Here is an 18,776-nt window from a genome sequence, read left to right as displayed (position 1 = left end):
AAGGCGTGTTCTTTTTTTTTTTTCCCCTGCTTGACGCCTCCTACTTATGATTGGTCAACGCCATGCAGGGAACGAAGTACACGCCCTCAGAGTCAAATCAATGTACCAAAATTAATTACCAGATAATCTACATTTAACAAGCTAATAGCTCTGCAACAGAGAGGACAATTTAATAGATAAAAACTATGTTTATCCAACTCTACATCCTCTAATCTCTGATGTGACCAGTTTAATAATGAGCAGAAACTGCTGAAAGATGCTTTTTAAGAGTTTTTGTTAAGTGATTTTTCAGGCCTTTTTTTTTTTTTGGAACAGTCTCCCTAAAAAAAAATCAGTATGCACATAGCGTAAGCCTGTGGTCAAATCAAGTGGTGCCAAGATAATTCCATATTCTGAACAAAAAGTTTCCTGTTGGCATCTATCGGGCTGAATAGTGTTAGGAAACCTTACTTGTATACGGCATAGAAAAGCGAGCCAGTGCAAGGGCCCAAGAGCTGAAAGGGCCACTTCTAACTCCAAAGCAGGTGAAATTGTGCATTATGAGGAGCTATTGGACTGCAAAGTGCCCATATACTGTTCCTGCTCAGGGGCCGTCTTCTGTCGGTGTCCGCCCCTGGGAACTACATCCAATCGGTGGCATTAAAGAAGCCATTTTCTTTCTTCTGGAGACGAGCTTGTATCATATTCTGACGGCCCAGAGCATCTAATGACTATTTTCACTATTCCCCCCACTTATTTAGTCACGACAGTCAGCGGAAACTCGCCTTTCCCTGGGGATATGGCTAATTAAATGGCAACCTTATTATTCTGAGATGATGTTGACAGGTTGGATAAATAGATGATACTTTTGTTCATACCATAAATATTGTCATTTTTCCGTCTACGGATCATGCGCAAGTCCCCATTTAAGTTCCTGTAAATCTCCTACTGATAGGTGTTTTTATCCAGAGATTAAAGAGGATCGAGCAAAGATTTATGCAGTCAGAATTTATGGGACTTCCCATCCTCCATGTCAGGAGCTGCGGAGTAAACAAGGAGTAAGTGAGAAAACCATTGTGGATAATTGTTAGGACCTGTCTGTAGTCATCCTGCCTCCTGTTTATCTGATACATGACGTGGGACCTTTAGGTGCCTGCATAGGGCCACTTCTGGGGAGCTCAGCTGCAATACTAGATGCCACCTATGGACAGGTGTGGCGCTGTTTTCAAAAGACATTTTGGACAACCCTCTGTACCAATAAATTGGGAAAGTGCAGTCGGCTTTATTAGTAAATCTTTATCCCAGTTGGACCCTGCTGTCAGAACGAGTTCACTGATTAATAAAAACTGATTTGTAAAGGCTGAAAAAGTCCAGAAATATTAATAAGAGCACAATGGAAAAGTACTCTTAGCCAAAAATACAGGCATTAATGTAAAAACAAAATGCCCAAAAAGCAGACAATACTCTATATAAATGTATTGATAATTTACATATTCAGCTCAGTGTTCACAAATACTATTTGTCTAATTAGACCAAGCTGTGAAGGGTAATTTTTATTTTTCATGCAGAAACCTTCTAAAGCGAAAAATAGATTTCATATTACAACCTGTATACAACATTAAACAGGTGTCTAAGAATCCATTAGTCAGAATGGCGGTATAAAATGAGCATTTTTATAAGTCCAGCTATGGTATTGGGTGCAAGATTTCATGAGTTTATTCAATCTAGGCCCATCCAGCCTGACTGACATCTGCAACTTCTTCTGAGCAGTGTGAGATCTCAGCAGCAGGGAGGAGAGACATTGAGGAGCTTTCAGACTGGGTGAGTGGAAATTCAGCAGCAGCAACATGGAGGAGAGACAATGAGGAGTTGTCAGGCTTGGTGGGTGGAGACTAAGCGCTGGGGAGGTGGGACACTGAGTGACTGAATCAGGCTAGGTGTGTGGAGATGCAGCAGGGAGGAGAGATACTGAGGAGCTGTCCAGCTATATGGGTGGAGATTCATCAGCAGGGAGGAGGGACACTGAGGATCTGTCCAACTTGTTGGGTGGAGACTCAGCAACAGGGAGGAGGGACACTGAGGATCTGTCCAACTAGTTGGGTGGAGACTCAGCAACAGGGAGGAGGGACACTGAGGATCTGTCCATCTAGTTGGGTGGAGACTCAGCAACAGGGAGGAGGGACACTGAGGATCTATCCAACTAGTTGGGTGGAGATTCAGCAGCAGGGAGGAGGGACACTGAGGATTTGTCCAACTTGTTGGGTGGAGATTCAGCAGCAGAGAGGAGGAACACTGAGAGACTATGAATCAGGCTAGATGGCTGGGGATTCAGCAGCAGGGAGGAGGGGCCCTGAGAGAGTGCACCAGGTAGGTAAATATTGAGCAGCAGGTAGTAGAGATGCTATAGAGTTTTCAGTCAGACTAAGTGGATGGAGAGTAAATATTTATGCAAAAATGGCTGAATAATTATTTTTCTAAGTTTAACCCCTTAACGACCTTTGACGCATACGCTGCGTCATGAAAGTCGGTGCCAAAACGACCTATGACGCAGCGTATGCGTCATGGAATGATCGCGCTCTTGCAGATCGGGTGAAAGGGTTAACTCCATTTTCACCCGATCTGCAGAGACAGGGGGAGTGGTGCTTCAGCCCAGGGGGGGTGGCTTCACCCCCCCGTGGCTACGATCGCTCTGATTGGCTGTTGAAAGTGAAACTGCCAATCAGAGCGATTTGTAATATTTCACCTAAAAAACAGGTGAAATATTACAATCCAGCCATGGCCGATGCTGCAATATCATCGGCCATGGCTGGAAAACCTGAAGTGACCACCCCCCACCCCACCGATCGCCCCCCCAGTGCTCCGGTGCGTGGTCCGGTCCCCTCCGTCCTGTGCTCCGCTGCCCCGTGCTCCTGCCCGCTCCCCCGTCCTGCTGTCCGCTCCCCCCGTCCTCCGATCACCCCCCCTGTGCTCAGATCCACCCCCCCACCACCCCTTCATACTTACCGATCCTCCCGGTGTCCGGCCGTCTCCTCGCTGGGCGCCGCCATCTTCCAAAATGGCGGGCGCATGCTCAGTACGCCCGCCGGCCGGCAGATTCCTTACAGGTACATTTTGATCGCTGTGGTAGGTTCTACCACAGCGATCAAAATAAAAAAAATAATAAATAAACCCCCCCCTTTATCACCCCCATAGATAGGGACAATAATAAAATAAAGAAAATATATATATTTTTTTTTCCACTAGGGTTAGGGTTAGAACTAGGGTTAGGGTTAGAACTAGGGTTAGGGTTACGGGTAGGGTTAGGGTTATGGCATGTGCGGATTTGGCAGCGGATCCGCAGCGGATCGGCCGCGGATCCGCAGCGGATCGGCCGCGGATCCGCAGCGGATCGGCCGCGTATCCGCAGCGGATCGGCCGCGGATCCGCAGCGGATCGGCCGCGGATCCGCAGCGGATTGGCCGCTGCGAATTCGTAGCAGTTTTCCATCAGGTTTACAGTACCGTGTACACCTATGGAAAACCAAATCCGCTGTGCCCATAATGCGGAAAATTCCGTGCAGAAACGCTGCGTTGTATTTTCCACAGCATGTCAATTCTTTGTGCGGATTCCGCAGCGTTTTACACCTGTTCCTCAATAGGAATCCGCAGGTGAAATCCGCACAAAAAAACACTGGAAATCTGCTGTAAATCCGCAGGTAAAACGCAGTGCCTTTTACTTGCAGATTTTTCAAAAGTCGTGCGGAAAAATCTCACACGAATCCGCTACGTGGGCACATACCCTTAGGGTTAGGGTTGGAATTAGGGCTAGGGTTGGAATTAGGGTTACGGGTGTGTTGGGGTTAGGGTTGTGGTTAGGGGTGTGTTGGGGTTAGGGTTGGGATTAGGGTTATGGCTACAGTTGGGATTAGGGTTAGGGGTGTGTTGGGGTTAGTGTTGAAGTTAGAAATGAGGGGTTTCCACTGTTTAGGCACATCAGGGGTCTCCAAACGCAACATGGCGCCACCATTGATTCCAGCCAATCTTGCATTCAAAAAGTCAAATGGTGCTCCCTCCCTTCCAAGCCCCGACGTGTGCCCAAACAGTGGTTTACCCCCACATTTGGGGTACCAGCGTACTCAGGACAAACTGGGCAACAACTGTTGGGGTCCAATTTCTCCTGTTACCCTTGCAAAAATAAAAAATTACTTGCTAAGACATAATTTTTGAGGAAAGAAGAATGATTTTTTATTTTCACGGCTCTGCGTTGTAAACTTCTGTGAAGCACTTGGGGGTTGAACGTGCTCATCACACATCTAGATAAGTTCCTTGGGGGGTCTAGTTTCCAAAATGGGGTCACTTGTGGGGTGTTTCTACTGTTTAGGCACATCAGGGGCTCTGCAAATGCAACGTGACGCCCGCAGACCATTCCATCAAAGTCTGCATTTCAAATGTCACTACTTCCCTTCCGAGCCCTGACGTGCGCCCAAACAGTGGTTTACCCCCACATATGGGGTATCACTGTACTCACAACAAACTGGGCAACAAATATTGGGGCCCAATTTCTCCTGTTACCCTTGTGAAAATAAAAAATTGCTTGCTAAAACATCTTTTTTGAGGAAAGAAAAATGATTTTTTATTTTCATGGCTCTGCGTTGTAAACTTCTGTGAAGCACTTGGGGGTTGAATGTGCTCATCACACATCTAGATAAGTTCCTTGGGGGGTTTAGTTTCCAAAATGGGGTCACTTGTGGGGTGTTTCTACTGTTTAGGCACATCAGGGGCTCTGCAAATGCAACGTGACGCCCGCAGACCATTCCATCAAAGTCTGCATTTCAAATGTCACTACTTCCCTTCCGAGCCCTGACGTGCGCCCAAACAGTGGTTTACCCCCACATATGGGGTATCACTGTACTCACAACAAACTGGGCAACAAATATTGGGGCCCAATTTCTCCTGTTACCCTTGTGAAAATAAAAAATTGCTTGCTAAAACATCTTTTTTGAGGAAAGAAAAATGATTTTTTATTTTCATGGCTCTGCGTTGTAAACTTCTGTGAAGCACTTGGGGGTTGAATGTGCTCATCACACATCTAGATAAGTTCCTTGGGGGGTCTAGTTTCCAAAATGGGGTCACTTGTGGGGTGTTTCTACTGTTTAGGCACATCAGGGGCTCTGCAAATGCAACGTGACGCCAGCAGACCATTCCATCAAAGTCTGCATTCCAAAACGTCACTACTTCCCTTCCGAACCCCGACGTGTGCCAAAACAGTGGTTTACCCCCACATATGGGGTATCAGCGTACTCAGGAGAAACTGGAAAACAACTTTTGGGGTCCAATTTCTCCTGTTACCCTTGCAAAAATAAAAAATTCTGGGCTAAAAAAATATTTTTGAGGAAAGGAAACACATTTATTATTTTCACGGCTCTGCGTTATAAACTTCTGTGAAGCACTTGGGGGTTCAAAGTGCTCACCACACATCTAGATAAGTTCCTTGGGGGGTCTAGTTTCCAAAATGGAGTCACTTGTGGGGAGTTCCTACTGTTTAGGCACATCAGGGGCTCTGCAAATGCAACGTGACGCCCGCAGAGCATTCCATCAAAGTCTGCATTCCAAAACGTCACTACTTCCCTTCCGAGCCCCGGCATGTGCCCAAACAGTGGTTTACCCCCACATATGGGGTATCAGCGTACTCAGGAGAAACTGGGCAACAACTTTTGGGGTCCAATTTCTCCTGTTACCCTTGCAAAAATAAAAAATTCTGGGCTAAAAAAATATTTTTGAGGAAAGGAAACACATTTATTATTTTCACGGCTCTGCGTTATAAACTTCTGTGAAGCACTTGGGGGTTCAAAGTGCTCACCACACATCTAGATAAGTTCCTTGGGGGGTCTAGTTTCCAAAATGGAGTCACTTGTGGGGAGTTCCTACTGTTTAGGCACATCAGGGGCTCTGCAAATGCAACGTGACGCCCGCAGAGCATTCCATCAAAGTCTGCATTCCAAAACGTCACTACTTCCCTTCCGAGCCCCGGCATGTGCCCAAACAGTGGTTTACCCCCACATATGGGGTATCAGCGTACTCAGGAGAAACTGGACAACAACTTTTGGGGTCCAATTTCTCCTGTTACCCTTGCAAAAATAAAAAATTCTGGGCTAAAAAATATTTTTGAGGAAAGGAAACACATTTATTATTTTCACGGCTCTGCGTTATAAACTTCTGCGAAGCACTTGGGGGTTCAAAGTGCTCACCACACATCTAGATTAGTTCCTTGGGAGGTCTAGTTTCCAAAATGGGGTCACTTGTTAGGGAGCTCCAATGTTTAGGCACACAGGGGCTCTCCAAACGTGACATGGTGTCCGCTAATGATTGGAGCTAATTTTCCATTCAAAAAGCCAAATGGCGTGCCTTCCCTTCCGAGCCCTGCCGTGTGCCCAAACAGTGGTTTACCCCCACATATGGGGTATCATCGTACTCAGGACAAACTGGACAACAACATTTGGGGTCCAATTTCTCCTATTACCCTTGGAAAATTAAAAAATCCTGGGCTAAAAATCATTTTTGAGGAAAGAAAAATTATTTTTTATTTTCACGGCTCTGCGTTATAAACTTCTGTGAAGCATCTGGGGGTTATAAGTGCTCACTATGCATCTAGATAAGTTCCTTGGGGGGTCTAGTTTCCAAAATGGGGTCACGTGTAGGGGAGCTCCAATGTTTAGGCACACAGGGGCTCTCCAAACGCGACATGGTGTTCGCTAACGATTGGAGCTAATTTTCCATTCAAAAAGTCAAATGGCACGCCTCCCCTTCCGAGCCTTGCCGTGCACCCAAACAGTGGTTTACCCCCACATATGAGGTATCAACATACTCAGCAGAAATTGCCCAACAAATTTTAGGATCCATTTTATCCTGTTGCCCATGTGAAAATGAAAAAATTGAGGCTAAAAGAAATTTTGTGTGAAAAAAAAGTACTTTTTCATTTTTACGGATCAATTTGTGAAGCACCTGAGAGTTTAAAGTGCTCACTATGCTTCTAGATAAGTTCCTTGGGGGGTCTACTTTCCAAAATGGGGTCACTTGTGGGAGCGCTCCAATGTTTAGGCACACGGGGGCTCTCCAAACGTGACATGGTCTCTGCTAGCGATGGAGATCATTTTTCATTCAAAAAGTCAAATGGCGCTCCTTCCCTTCCGAGCCTTACCATGTGCCCAAACAGTGGTTTACCCCCACATGTGAGGTATCAGTGTACTCAGGAGAAATTGTCCAACAAATTTTAGGATCCATTTTATCCTGTTGCCCATGTGAAAATGAAAAAATTGAGGCTAAAATAATTTTTTTGTGAAAAAAAAGTACTGTTTAATTTTTACGGATCAATTTGTGAAGCACCTGGGGGTTTAAAGTGCTCACTATGCTTCTAGATAAGTTCCTTGGGGGGTCTAGTTTCCAAAATGGGGTCACTTGTGGGGGAGCTCCAATGTTTAGGCACACGGGGGCTCTCCAAACGCGACATGGTGTCCGCTAAAGATTGGAGCCAATTTTTCATTCAAAAAGTCAAATGGCGCTCCTTTCCTTCCAAGCCCTGCCGTATGCCCAAACAGTGGTTTACCCCCACATATGAGGTATCAGCGTACTCAGGACAAATTGGACAACATCGTTCGTGGTCCAGTTTTTCCTTTTACCCTTGGGAAAATAAAAAAATTGTTGCTAAAATATCATTTTTGTGACTAAAAAGTTAAATGTTCATTTTTTCCTTCCATGTTGCTTCTGCTGCTGTGAAACACCTGAAGGGTTAATAAACTTCTTGAATGTGGTTTTGAGCACCTTGAGGGGTGCAGTTTTTAGAATGGTGTCACTTTGGGGTATTTTCAGCCATATAGAACCCTCAAACTGACTTCAAATGTGAGGTGGTCCCTAAAAAAAATGGTTTTGTAAATTTTGTTGTAAAAATGAGAAATCACTGGTCAAATTTTAACCCTTATAACTTCCTAGCAAAAAAAAAATTTGTTTCCAAAATTGTGCTGATGTAAAGTAGACATGTGAGAAATGTTATTTATTAACTGTTTTGTGTCACATACCTCTCTGGTTTAACAGAATAAAAATTAAAAATGTGAAAATTGCGAAATTTTCAAAATTTTCACCAAATTTCCGTTTTTTTCACAAATAAACTCAGAAATTATCGACCTAAATTTACCACTATCATGAAGCCCAATATGTCACGAAAAAACAATCTCAGAATCGCTAGGATCCGTTGAAGCGTTCCTGAGTTATTACCTCATAAAGGGACACTGGTCAGAATTGCAAAAAACGGCAAGGTCATTAAGGCCAAAATAGGCTGGGTCATGAAGGGGTTAACCCAAAGTAACTCCCAAGAGTCACATCGGGTCTATTTATTAATGTGGGCAGTTTGTATTGTGGAATCTGGTGACAGGTCCCCTTTATTGCCTCAATTTTGTTAATTTGGGAAAGTAACCCCCTTATGACCATAGTGATCATCATGAATTATAGGGTCGTTGCAGCAGTTTTTCAATGTGAAGACCTCACCAAGCATCGTACTGTAACTCGCCTTCCTAGACTTCTGTGAGCATGACACATACAGTTGATCAGGTACATTATTAGTTTTTTGGAGGAACAATGCGTTTTAAAAGATGTGTTTTTTGTATTTTAAATTTTTGGGGACGGGTGTAGAAAAAATCACGGGAAATTTAGAAGTAATTAATATTTTGAGAAAAAAACTGGTTGAATAACTGAGTTTTTTTGTTTCTTGTAGACACTTCATTTTAATCCTTACAAATTATACTGGATTATCTGATCTGCGTTTTATGAGAATCCCAATTTATAAATTGGGGATTTTAGTTTGATTTATTAAAAGTCTCACCCTGACGGCTGATTAAGTAGTGTAAACCGACTTCTTATGTGATCAGGACTTTGCACATATTTCAGTTGCAGGTCCCACCTGGTAACAAGCCCTGACCTGTAGGATTAGATAAGATAACATATGGGATATATTAGCACACTATACTTTGTTAATGGCAATGGTAATATACAGTGTTTGATACTTCACATTATAGAAAATGAAGGTTCAAAGAGCATTTCTTTCTTAAAGGGATCCTCCCTCGGGCAGCATGTTTAAAAATCTCCGCAGTTTATCTTGATAACCCGGTCGGGGACTATGTCTCAGCCTACTAAATTGCTGAGGTCCTTGGCAGCGTCTCCCCACTCTGCTCCCTTTTGACTTTCTGTGTACTCACCTGTCAGTCAAAGAGTTTTGGGGAAGGGATAAACTGATGTGGGCCCGCCTCTTGGACTAGTTAGCCGAGACATAAAGTCACCAGCTGGGTTTTCAAGACTTGTTTTCTGATGAATGCTTCATATCTGATGACAGGTTCCCTTTAAAACCCGGATGGCAACCAATGTGGCACCACCATCATAATGTTACTGAGGATACCTAGGTTGGCAGAGCTGCCACTGATCAGCAGTGATCGCCGTAAGCAGCTGGGAGCAGCAGCACATTACTTCTACACTGACCACTACAGGAGAAATGTGGTATTACGCATTTGGTAATAAAAGCAGAGTATCCCACTCTATAGGGTCCACCATTTTAATTTTCCTATCTATGTCATCTAGCTTTCCCAGCAACAGATTGCTAACTCAGGTATTTTTAATTACTATTTTTTTTTTTACTAGCATGAGTAAACTGTAATAAGTGGTAATATGTAGGGATGTTACACCAGTCACACCCATCAAAATATTCATTCATGTATAATCATACTACGTGCACAGTTTTGTATAGATCAGAAGATAATTATTGGTTGGCAATTTTACTTAGGTTAGTCTGTAATGTCAGGACAATCAGTTATTGCCCAAATCATATTATTTTTCTCAAAGCACAGTAAATGAATACCTACTGTTAACATACAGACTAAGCCCAACGTAACGTTTCTTTCTTATACTTTTGTGTCTTTTTTCATCTTTATCTGCACCTCCGTGTATCCGACTTCACATTGCCGAATGGGCCATCCCCTTAATACACTGCTAAAACTACATTTCCCAGCAGCACTTGTTTCTCCTCAGTGCTACTGTCATGAGGGTGCCACGTCCCCCTGGAAGACCTGGAGTTAGACAGTCATGTCCGATAATGAAAGCAGGTCTTTAGAGATGGTGTGATTTGTGTCCCTTATTAAATGGATTTAGTTTCCTTTAGTGCTGAAGAGGTTAATGACCCTTTACAAAATGTGCAGTTTTTCAGCTGCTTCTGATCTGGACATTACCTCTTCCTATAAAATCTGTTCAGACCTTCTTGTCCCTGCCATTGAATGCTTCATATTCCTCTGCTGTGTTCTAAAGCTAAGTGGTTGGAATACAGTTGCTGTAATAGTGTTGGGTGGTTTGCTGTAGTATGTGCGTGTTTAGTTGCTGTTCCCATTTATTCCTCCCTGTCCCTATCCTCCTACCTATTGTTGGTTAGTGCTTTTGTATGATAGCGGTTTTCTGTTATCCCTGTTTTATCTTTTTGTCTTGTTTACATTTCTGTCCCATGCCTCATGGGGTGGAGGAGAGGACAGATCAGTGTTTAACAGGAGAATAGTAAGGTCAGAGACTCGGGCCTCTCTACCTTCAAGAGTACCCCCAGAATAGGCAGAGTTAGGGCCCCAGTTCCATGGCCTGTTTGAGGCCCTCCTTTCTTAATAAAGACAGTCACAGGTTGACAGCTACAGACTCCTTTCTCCCACTCCTGTGTATCTGTCAGTCCAATCTCCCATCTACATCAGTTTATCTGCCTGTGTGTTTTACGTCATTGGTCTGCTAGCCAATTTTCAGCAGAGCTCAACAATGCTGCACTCCTCCACAGCGGTGCTTGTAATAACCAAGCTGAGCAGAGCTAACAAGTAGAGCTGAGCTGTGTTTGATGCTTGCAGCAGACGATCCAGCAATGTTAAACTGCACCTGCTGCTCTATTGATGCATATGTCAGAGGATTATAATGTAAAAAGAAAATACAATTTTAGTTATCATTAACTTTGTAGCCAGGAAATAAAATATATAATATACAGTGATTGGTTCAGTGCCCGGATGACGGACATATGTTCTCATGAACAAAGTTAATTTTAATCAATAGATCTTTGAATAATATTAAGTTCCATAATTGGATGTTTTGAAAAAATAATCTTATAAATGTGCCCCTGCTGTGTACTTTGTAATGGCTGTCTGACCGTGCAGGAACATGGTCTGGTCATACCACAGCTCCTGGGCAGGGGAGGACACAAAAGAGAGTATGCAGACATTACAGCATGCAATCACAGCTGATTCTTTCCGTGAGGTAAAACATTGCTTAAAAACAGGCAGTGAAATGTTTTACTTCACAGAAAGAATCGTCTGTGATGGTAAAAATACACACAGAACAAAAATGGAGGAAAATTGGATCCATTAATTATGGAAAATGGTCAATATTTTGTCTCGTATGCTTCTCGTTATTGGCTTATTTTCTGGACCCTTTCTTTTTTTTTAGCTGAATGGGTATATATAAAGTGTACAATCCCTTTAACATTTGTACACAAGCAAATATGAAAACGATTCAGCTTTACCAGCAGATTTATGGAAGGTTCAGAGCTGAAAGTTTAACCTCTTTCTTACTTCATTTATCAAATACTTACACACAAACTGTTTTGATTAGCCAACCATGACCACAATTTCCTAAACTTTTACACATAGCCTCCTATCCTTTCCCACTGCTTTCTCTTAGTGGCTTTAGTAGCGCCCATATGTATGTTTAAGTTATCAATGATGGAGTCGTTTTGCGAACTTCTCGTCATCCCATAACCCATATGTATCATTCATGTCCCCTTACACAGGCGGTGGAAGAGGTGAACAAGCAGCTGAGGCTGCTTTATCCGGAGAGTGAGGAGCTCTTTGATATTGTACTGATGACCAATAACCATGCCCAGGTCGGCGTACGGCTCATAAACAGCATCAATCACTACGGTAAGTATATAAATGTCTATTTCCAGATCAGATAGAGAGCAGCAGCCTCGTCTCTGTGTAATATGATGCCTCTTTAATGTCCAGATGTTTATTTGCCTATGTCAGGGTATGGATGACAATGCACATTTTTCAGCCTTCATTCCAGAACAGTAGACTTAACTTGTCACATTGAATGGTGAGGCTCCCTATCTCCATTGAAAAAACACTCCCCATCCCCATTTTAAAAGATACAGGAGGATTAAGTGCAGATGTCCCAAGCAGTGAGTAATGATGACATCTCCCCCTTGCCGGTGGGTCCTGCGGGATATAAAAGAATAGAGACCCTCCGATGGCCAGCTAGGGGAAGAAATGGCTTAGAAAATGTGAGGTTAGCAAATAGAGCGTTGGATGGAGTTAATCAGGATCGGTATCTGCCCCCGGGGTGGTCTTGCCGAAGACTTTCATCATGACACCTACAGTATGTCAAGAAGTGAAGAATAACAAGCTCAAGTGATGCTAGTTCAAGTCAAACACAAAGTAAACCCCGGGCTCCCACCATCCGGATGAGAACAGTACAAGTCCTGATGTTTCCAGTTCTAGCTTCAAAGTACGACTTATTTTCCTAAAGTTGATTCATCATTTTTAAACGCCGCCTACGACTACAACCTGGAACTTCTCCGCCCAATTGTTGGTCTGCAACATTCAGACAAAATCCACTAATACTGGTGTTTCACGAACAGTGCCCTGGACGGAATTAGATGCACCAAATCTAGGTCTTAAAAAAATTATATATATAGGCAACTTTGTCCTTAAGTCATTAAAACTATGGGTCTCTATTCATCATTTGTGATTTATGGGAGTCACTTTTCCTTTCGTTTTGTCTGGTGGTAATCGCTGACGGTTTTCTGTACCAAATTCTTCAAAACGGCTAAAGTGGGTCATTATTTGGGGCAAATTAAACAATTTTTTTTTCTTTAACCCGTTTTTGTGCACCAAACGAAGCAAATCGTTTAATAAGTTGCAAAAGGGCACCAAATTGGAAATTGCTTTCCTCCAGAGGTGGAGGACTGGAATGAGATGCGCTAAAAAAAAAAATGTGACATTTAGTTAAAATCGCATTTCTTGAATCTGTCTAAAACTTCTGGATAAAAACATTTATTGTGGAAAAATCAAAAAGAGAAAGAGAAATTAAAAAGTGGTGCAAACATTTAGAAAAGAAGCAAATTACCCCAGAAAGTGGAGAAACAACAAAGTCCCGGGGCCTGTGAACTGGGATGGATTTGTGCCATAATTTCTTATGTAAATTATAGTAAATCTGTGGGATCAAAACCTTCCACTCATCTTTTTTAAAGGGATACAGAAGACACAGATGAGGCAAAATTAGCACATTTTTGAGCAGAAACCATATGTGGCAAAATTTGCAAATGCGGCTTGTTTTATCCAGGAGGAGCTGTAGTTTTGAATAACACAATTAATTTTACCTTGTAAAAGTTAAAAAAAAATAAATAAATAAAAAAACAGAAAAAAAAAATCAAACTGCAGTGAAAAGGTTAAAAAAACAATTTTGTCATTTGTCTTTTTGGGGGTTTGATTTTACCGTAGTCAGCATTTGGTAAAAATGGCCTGGCAACATTACTGTTCTAGTCAGGATGATCATAACAATGGCTTGTGTAGAGGGTTTTTTTTTTTTTTTTACAGTTAGCTTGCTTTACCATTTTTTGAGACTTGTAACTTTTTTTTTAATTTTTGGGTTGATAGACCTGCGTGAAAAATTGTTTTATTTTTTCCTGGCTGTCTGTAGTTTTATTTGTATACTATTGGGGTACATACAGCTCTTTGATCTGCTTTTAGCTTTGAGGGTGGGTGCCACGACTAAATAACAGCCACACTGGTTTCGTTTTTTTCATTTTTTACTGCACAAGTTAGAATAATTTCCTATTTTGATATATTTGACTTGTGCAAATGCAACAATATCAAATATGATCTTGTATTTCTTTATTGGGAAAAAGACAATGATTAAATTTTTTTTATTTTTTTTTAGTCTTTCTAGTGGACTATGTACTACAGTACCATAGTATTACATTATATAATGAATGTAGCAATAATTGTCATGCAAACATGGCAGTAATGGTGGCCTTCGGTAGGCCCCAACTGCCTTGGCAACTCATCGGGACCCCCCAGCTAGCTCCGATCACTGCTCTTAGTGGCAGGTGATGGCTGTGTAACACAGCTGTCACTCACTGTTATGGTGCACACGCGGCTTCATACTTCTGAACTTGACATGTGCTATGTAAACGGATATCAGGAAGGAGGTTAAAAAATGGTAGAAAGCAGAAAATGTGCTAAAATAAAAACCTATCCACCACTCGCCTGCTCAATCCTCCGCCAGCCCAGCTCTGATGCTCCAATGGTCCCTGCTTGTTTCCTTCCTTCAGCCAGCGATGTCCTTCTCCCATGTGATTGCTGCCATCAGTCTCTGGCCTTGAGCCTTACATGCAGACATCACCGCTGAGGAACTTTCTTCAGCATTTGTTCTGGCGAGTTTATCTGAAATTCTGCATTTTTTTATGTTATTGCTATTAACCCTTTCTATTTTAGACCTGAATATTGAAAGATTCTGCATGACAGGAGGGAAGAGCCCAATCGGGTACCTGAAGGCGTACCTCACCAACCTGTACCTGTCGTCAGACTCTGAGAAGGTACAAGAGGCCATTGAGGAAGGTAAGGATCGCTCTCCAAACAGGAAAGTAAATTGCCGCAGTCTGGAAAAGTCTGTGAATGAATGCTGTCTTTTCCTTGCAGTCCTATGCAGATCACTAGGGCAGTGTGTCATGGGGCATGCTCAATGAACTCCGGCCCTACCAGTGTAAAGTGAAGCTTCTTGTGTGACCGGAGGTGTCTGGTACCTGCCTTCTCCATGTCATTCACAAGACCCCTATTCATTCACCTCCAGGCACTTGACCTGGGTCTTGTATTTCATCTCCGCATCTCATTTTCTCATGCTTCAAAATTAAATCTCTCATTTTCTTCTGTTAGTAGACACAACAGGGGCATTTGTGTGCGACTGGTCAGCGAGAGGTCATTGATTTCACTTTAGTCGGTGACTACTTCGAGAATGTTGACTCGCTCAGACCTATGGAGACAAGTTATGTCTGTTCCGGTGCCATAAAATTCTGTAGCTCATTAATTTTTTTTGGGGGGGTAACACATTCATTATTTGCACAATGCTTTAGGTAAAAGCCCACCTATTGTATATATCGGATTACAGTATCGGAAGAATGTGGAGGGTGGATATAAGAGGAAAAGGTGAGGCTTACACAGCTGTGGTCAGGTGTTGTTATTGGGGGACTCTATATAGAATGTTAGAGTTGGAAGAGACCTCAAGAGTCATCATGTCCAACCTCCTACATGGTAGAGGCAGCCTACTGCTTAACAACTACATCTTCAAAGTAGTAATCCTTAAGGCTCCCATACACATTAGATTAATGTAGGCTAAACCTGATGATATCAACGGATTAACTGATGGTCAAGAGAGATGTCGATGACGCATGTCCGATTTCGGACTGACAATCACATTGTTCTCCTTGAGATAAGCTGTGAGACGATGTGTCATTTGACGGCTTTCTCAGTGACTACCGGAGCGCTCCTGTGTATGGGAGAGTCGGTTTAGATGGCTGCCAGCCAAATAATCATCCGACGCCATCTAATGTGTATGGTCAGCCTCAGGGTATATTTACACTGGCCAATTATCAGGACTGAATGTTCTTAGTAATGCCTTTTTTTCCAATAATTGGCCAGTGGAAACATGCTGCCAATCACCCGATAAGCAAACTATTATTCCCCTTAGACTAGAGGACAGTTCACATATCCATGATTCCTTGTGGACCTCCATCGGTTTTTGTCCATAACATAGCTTAGGGATCCCTTTCCACACTGCATCATAGTGTCAATTTTGAGGGTGTTTCTTGGCCTTTTTATGCGAGTTAATGTTTGCTAGGAGTCTGGTAGTAATTTATATAACTCAATATATAAACAGTTTTATTTTTTCTTTGTCTCTTTTTTTTGTTATTTGCTTTTTGTGATTGTGGCTATTTTTTTTATCTTTTAAATCGCAGCATGCTCTACGTCTGATGTGTTTTCTGTCAGTTTTGGGCAATGTTCTCCCACAGACATGAATTTTTTTTTTTTTTTTAATTTTCTTAAAAACACAAGCCATGTAAGACTTTTTTGTGTTTCTGATATTGCAGCTCATGCGATTCCGTGAGGAGTTTAGGAATCACATGATCCGTGAATTAAATTTACTTGTGATGTTAAAAACTCAATAAAAATGCAGGTACTAAAACACCTGAATGTTAAAAATACAAAAAAAAAACCATTAAATTAAAAAGGCTGACCACTTTACTGGAGGACCACTTTAAGGCCGGCGTCATACCTAATGTATGAAAAATCGGTCCAATTCTCTCGTCCGAGAGTCGCACAAATGTCCGTATAGTCATCCGTGTGTAATGCGTTTGTAATGCAATAATGCGATTTCCTCGCATCTATTTATCCGTACAACATCCATATGGAATCCGTATGACATGCGTATGGCTTTATATTTCTCACTGCTTTTCACCAATAAATTTAATGGCTTATGGGGCTGAAATGAGGAAAATATGTGCGTATTTCTAGCAAGTCACATGGATGGTCCCTGTGGTGTCCGATTTTTCCTCGCACCCATAGACTTGCATTGGTGAGACTCGGACGATATACGCGTACAGTCTCAGCATGCTGCGATTTCACTCACACATAGAATACGCCTGAGGAAAAAAACGGTGATGTGAGCTGCCCCATAGATTAATACTGGTCCGAGTGCTAGGTGATGTTTTCTCACATAGCACTCGTCCGTGTTATACGCTAGTGTGACTGCGGCCTGAGGCCCAGAGTTGCTCCTCATAATTAGGTTCTAAATTGGTCTCGTCCTGAAGCTCTTTGTAGGAAGTGTCCGTCTGAGGAGTGTGAAAGCCGGGTCACTTTGGAGACTTTCCAGAGCCCGTCAGTCACTCGCTGGGATTGTGTAACAGCTTTTACGCGTATATTATTGTGTACATAGTTTGTTATCCTTCTCTTGGCACCGCCGCACTCTTGTAGTAGCAACATATTCCACAGAAAGGTCCATCAGAGGGTCTGACACACGCCGGCCCGGCTTCTGTGGCGTAAACCTCTGCCGTCAGGGTCAGGGCCAAACAGGAGGCTCATTCAGGCCCTCTGACAGGCCAGACAACAGGAGGTCTGAAAGCCGCTACGTGAGAGAGGCCATGTCTGCCCGGCCAGCCCAGGGGCTACAGCTGACCCCTCCACACATTACTGCTGAGGATCGAGAGAAAGGATAGATATGATGGACTTAAAAATAGTAGATAAAAACATGTGAGATAAAAGATATGGACAACTACTATAGTATAATACAATTTTATGCTTTCAGCGTGGAGACCTGATCTTAGCGGCTGTGTTATTGTACTTACCCAACTTACTCACTTTCTCATTTCAGGAATCGCAGCCGCCACCATGTTTATTGCAAAGCGAGACGTCGTTCTCCCAGAGAAGGAGTTGCGGGTGGCTTTTGATGGGGACGCCGTCCTGTTTTCTGACGAGTCTGAGCAAATTGTTAAAGAAAGAGGCTTGGACTCTTTCTTTGAACACGAGAAACAATTTGAGAACAAACCCCTGGCGCAGGTACGGCGTCTTGTACAAGTTACCTGTAGGGACATAACCGAGCTCTCTGTATCATATATATTACTATTTAATGAAAGGTTTTTTGAACTTTTCTAATAGATTTTGACCACGATTCACACCAAAATTTTCTCCAGAATTCTAGGGTAAAACTACTTGAAATTTTGCAAACAAATTTGCGCAAATGTACTAGAACCCCTGGTGCACAGATTCATTAAGAAGTGCACGCCTCATCATCAATTTGGAGCATCCTACTCCAGCCATCTCTTCTTTAATACTATCATGCAAAATGGCAGTCTTAATGAGTCAGGACTAATGATGAGTGAGTATACTTGCTCGGGTGATCTCCGAGTATTTGGATGTGCTCGGAAATTTAGTTTTCGTCACCTCAACTGTATGATTTGCGGCTGCTAGACAGGCTGAATACATGTGGGGATTCCCTAACAAACAGGCAACCCCCCCATGTACTCAGGCTGTCCAGCAGCCGCAAATCATGCAGCTGCATCAACAAAACCTAAATTAACGAGCACACTAAAATACTCGGAGATCACCTGAGCATGCTCCGAGAAACTCGAGCATACTCGCTCATCAGTAGTCAGGACCTTTTGTATTTTAATTCCTCACCATTTTAAAGATATTTCTTTGCTGTCAGTGAATGAGAACACAGCGTGAAACAATGAACGTATCCAGCTCTCAGCTGAGAAGTGGATGCAATTTATTGGAGTAGACCATGCTCTGTGAGCTAAAACAGCAGCAGTACAACTTTATGGTTTGTTACAATCTATCAGTCTTGGGTTTTGGCCATTTTTCGGCTGATTATGCAGCATAGGATTATAGTAGTGCTTCTATTCACTGGCAGCGAGCTAATATCTTAGTATTTAGTAAGAATAAAAACAATATATTAGAAAGTAGTTGAGCTTATTTTTTGGGTAAATCCACTGCTGATACAATTGAAAAAAGCTCTGATTACATTCAGAGAGGCCGATTTATCAACACTGACGTGAAGAAATAATGGAGCAGTGACGAATCTCGGGAAGAATGAGATCAGGATACTAATCAGTAGCTATAAGCAATTATTATAATTCTCACCTGGCTTTAGATATAATAGATCCCTGACAATAAAATTCTGTTCATAGACCACAAAGGGGCACGGTGA

The 18,776-nt window shown here is 42.5% G+C and overlaps 1 protein-coding gene and 1 long non-coding RNA gene across 3 annotated transcripts in view; both read left to right on the top strand.

Annotated features, from left to right (window-relative positions):
• Positions 1-18,776, top strand: part of NT5C1B (5'-nucleotidase, cytosolic IB) — a 46,370-nt gene that overhangs the window by 22,148 nt on the left and 5,446 nt on the right. For both annotated transcript variants that reach the window (XM_077291473.1, XM_077291474.1), the window contains exons 4-6: positions 11,803-11,932; positions 14,510-14,632; positions 17,439-17,623. In XM_077291473.1, the coding sequence (XP_077147588.1) occupies positions 11,803-11,932; positions 14,510-14,632; positions 17,439-17,623 (438 nt within the window). The remainder of the gene's footprint in view (positions 1-11,802; positions 11,933-14,509; positions 14,633-17,438; positions 17,624-18,776) is intronic.
• LOC143810179 (uncharacterized) lies at positions 669-9,474 on the top strand. Its single transcript, XR_013222688.1, has 3 exons — positions 669-1,800; positions 8,460-8,558; positions 9,337-9,474. It is a non-coding gene; the product is annotated as an uncharacterized LOC143810179 (long non-coding RNA).

Source organism: Ranitomeya variabilis, chromosome 2 (assembly GCF_051348905.1).
Source record: "Ranitomeya variabilis isolate aRanVar5 chromosome 2, aRanVar5.hap1, whole genome shotgun sequence".
Classification (NCBI taxonomy): Eukaryota; Metazoa; Chordata; class Amphibia; order Anura; family Dendrobatidae; genus Ranitomeya; species Ranitomeya variabilis.
Note: the sequence above shows the minus strand (reverse complement) of the source record. Positions and strands in the feature narration are given on the sequence as shown.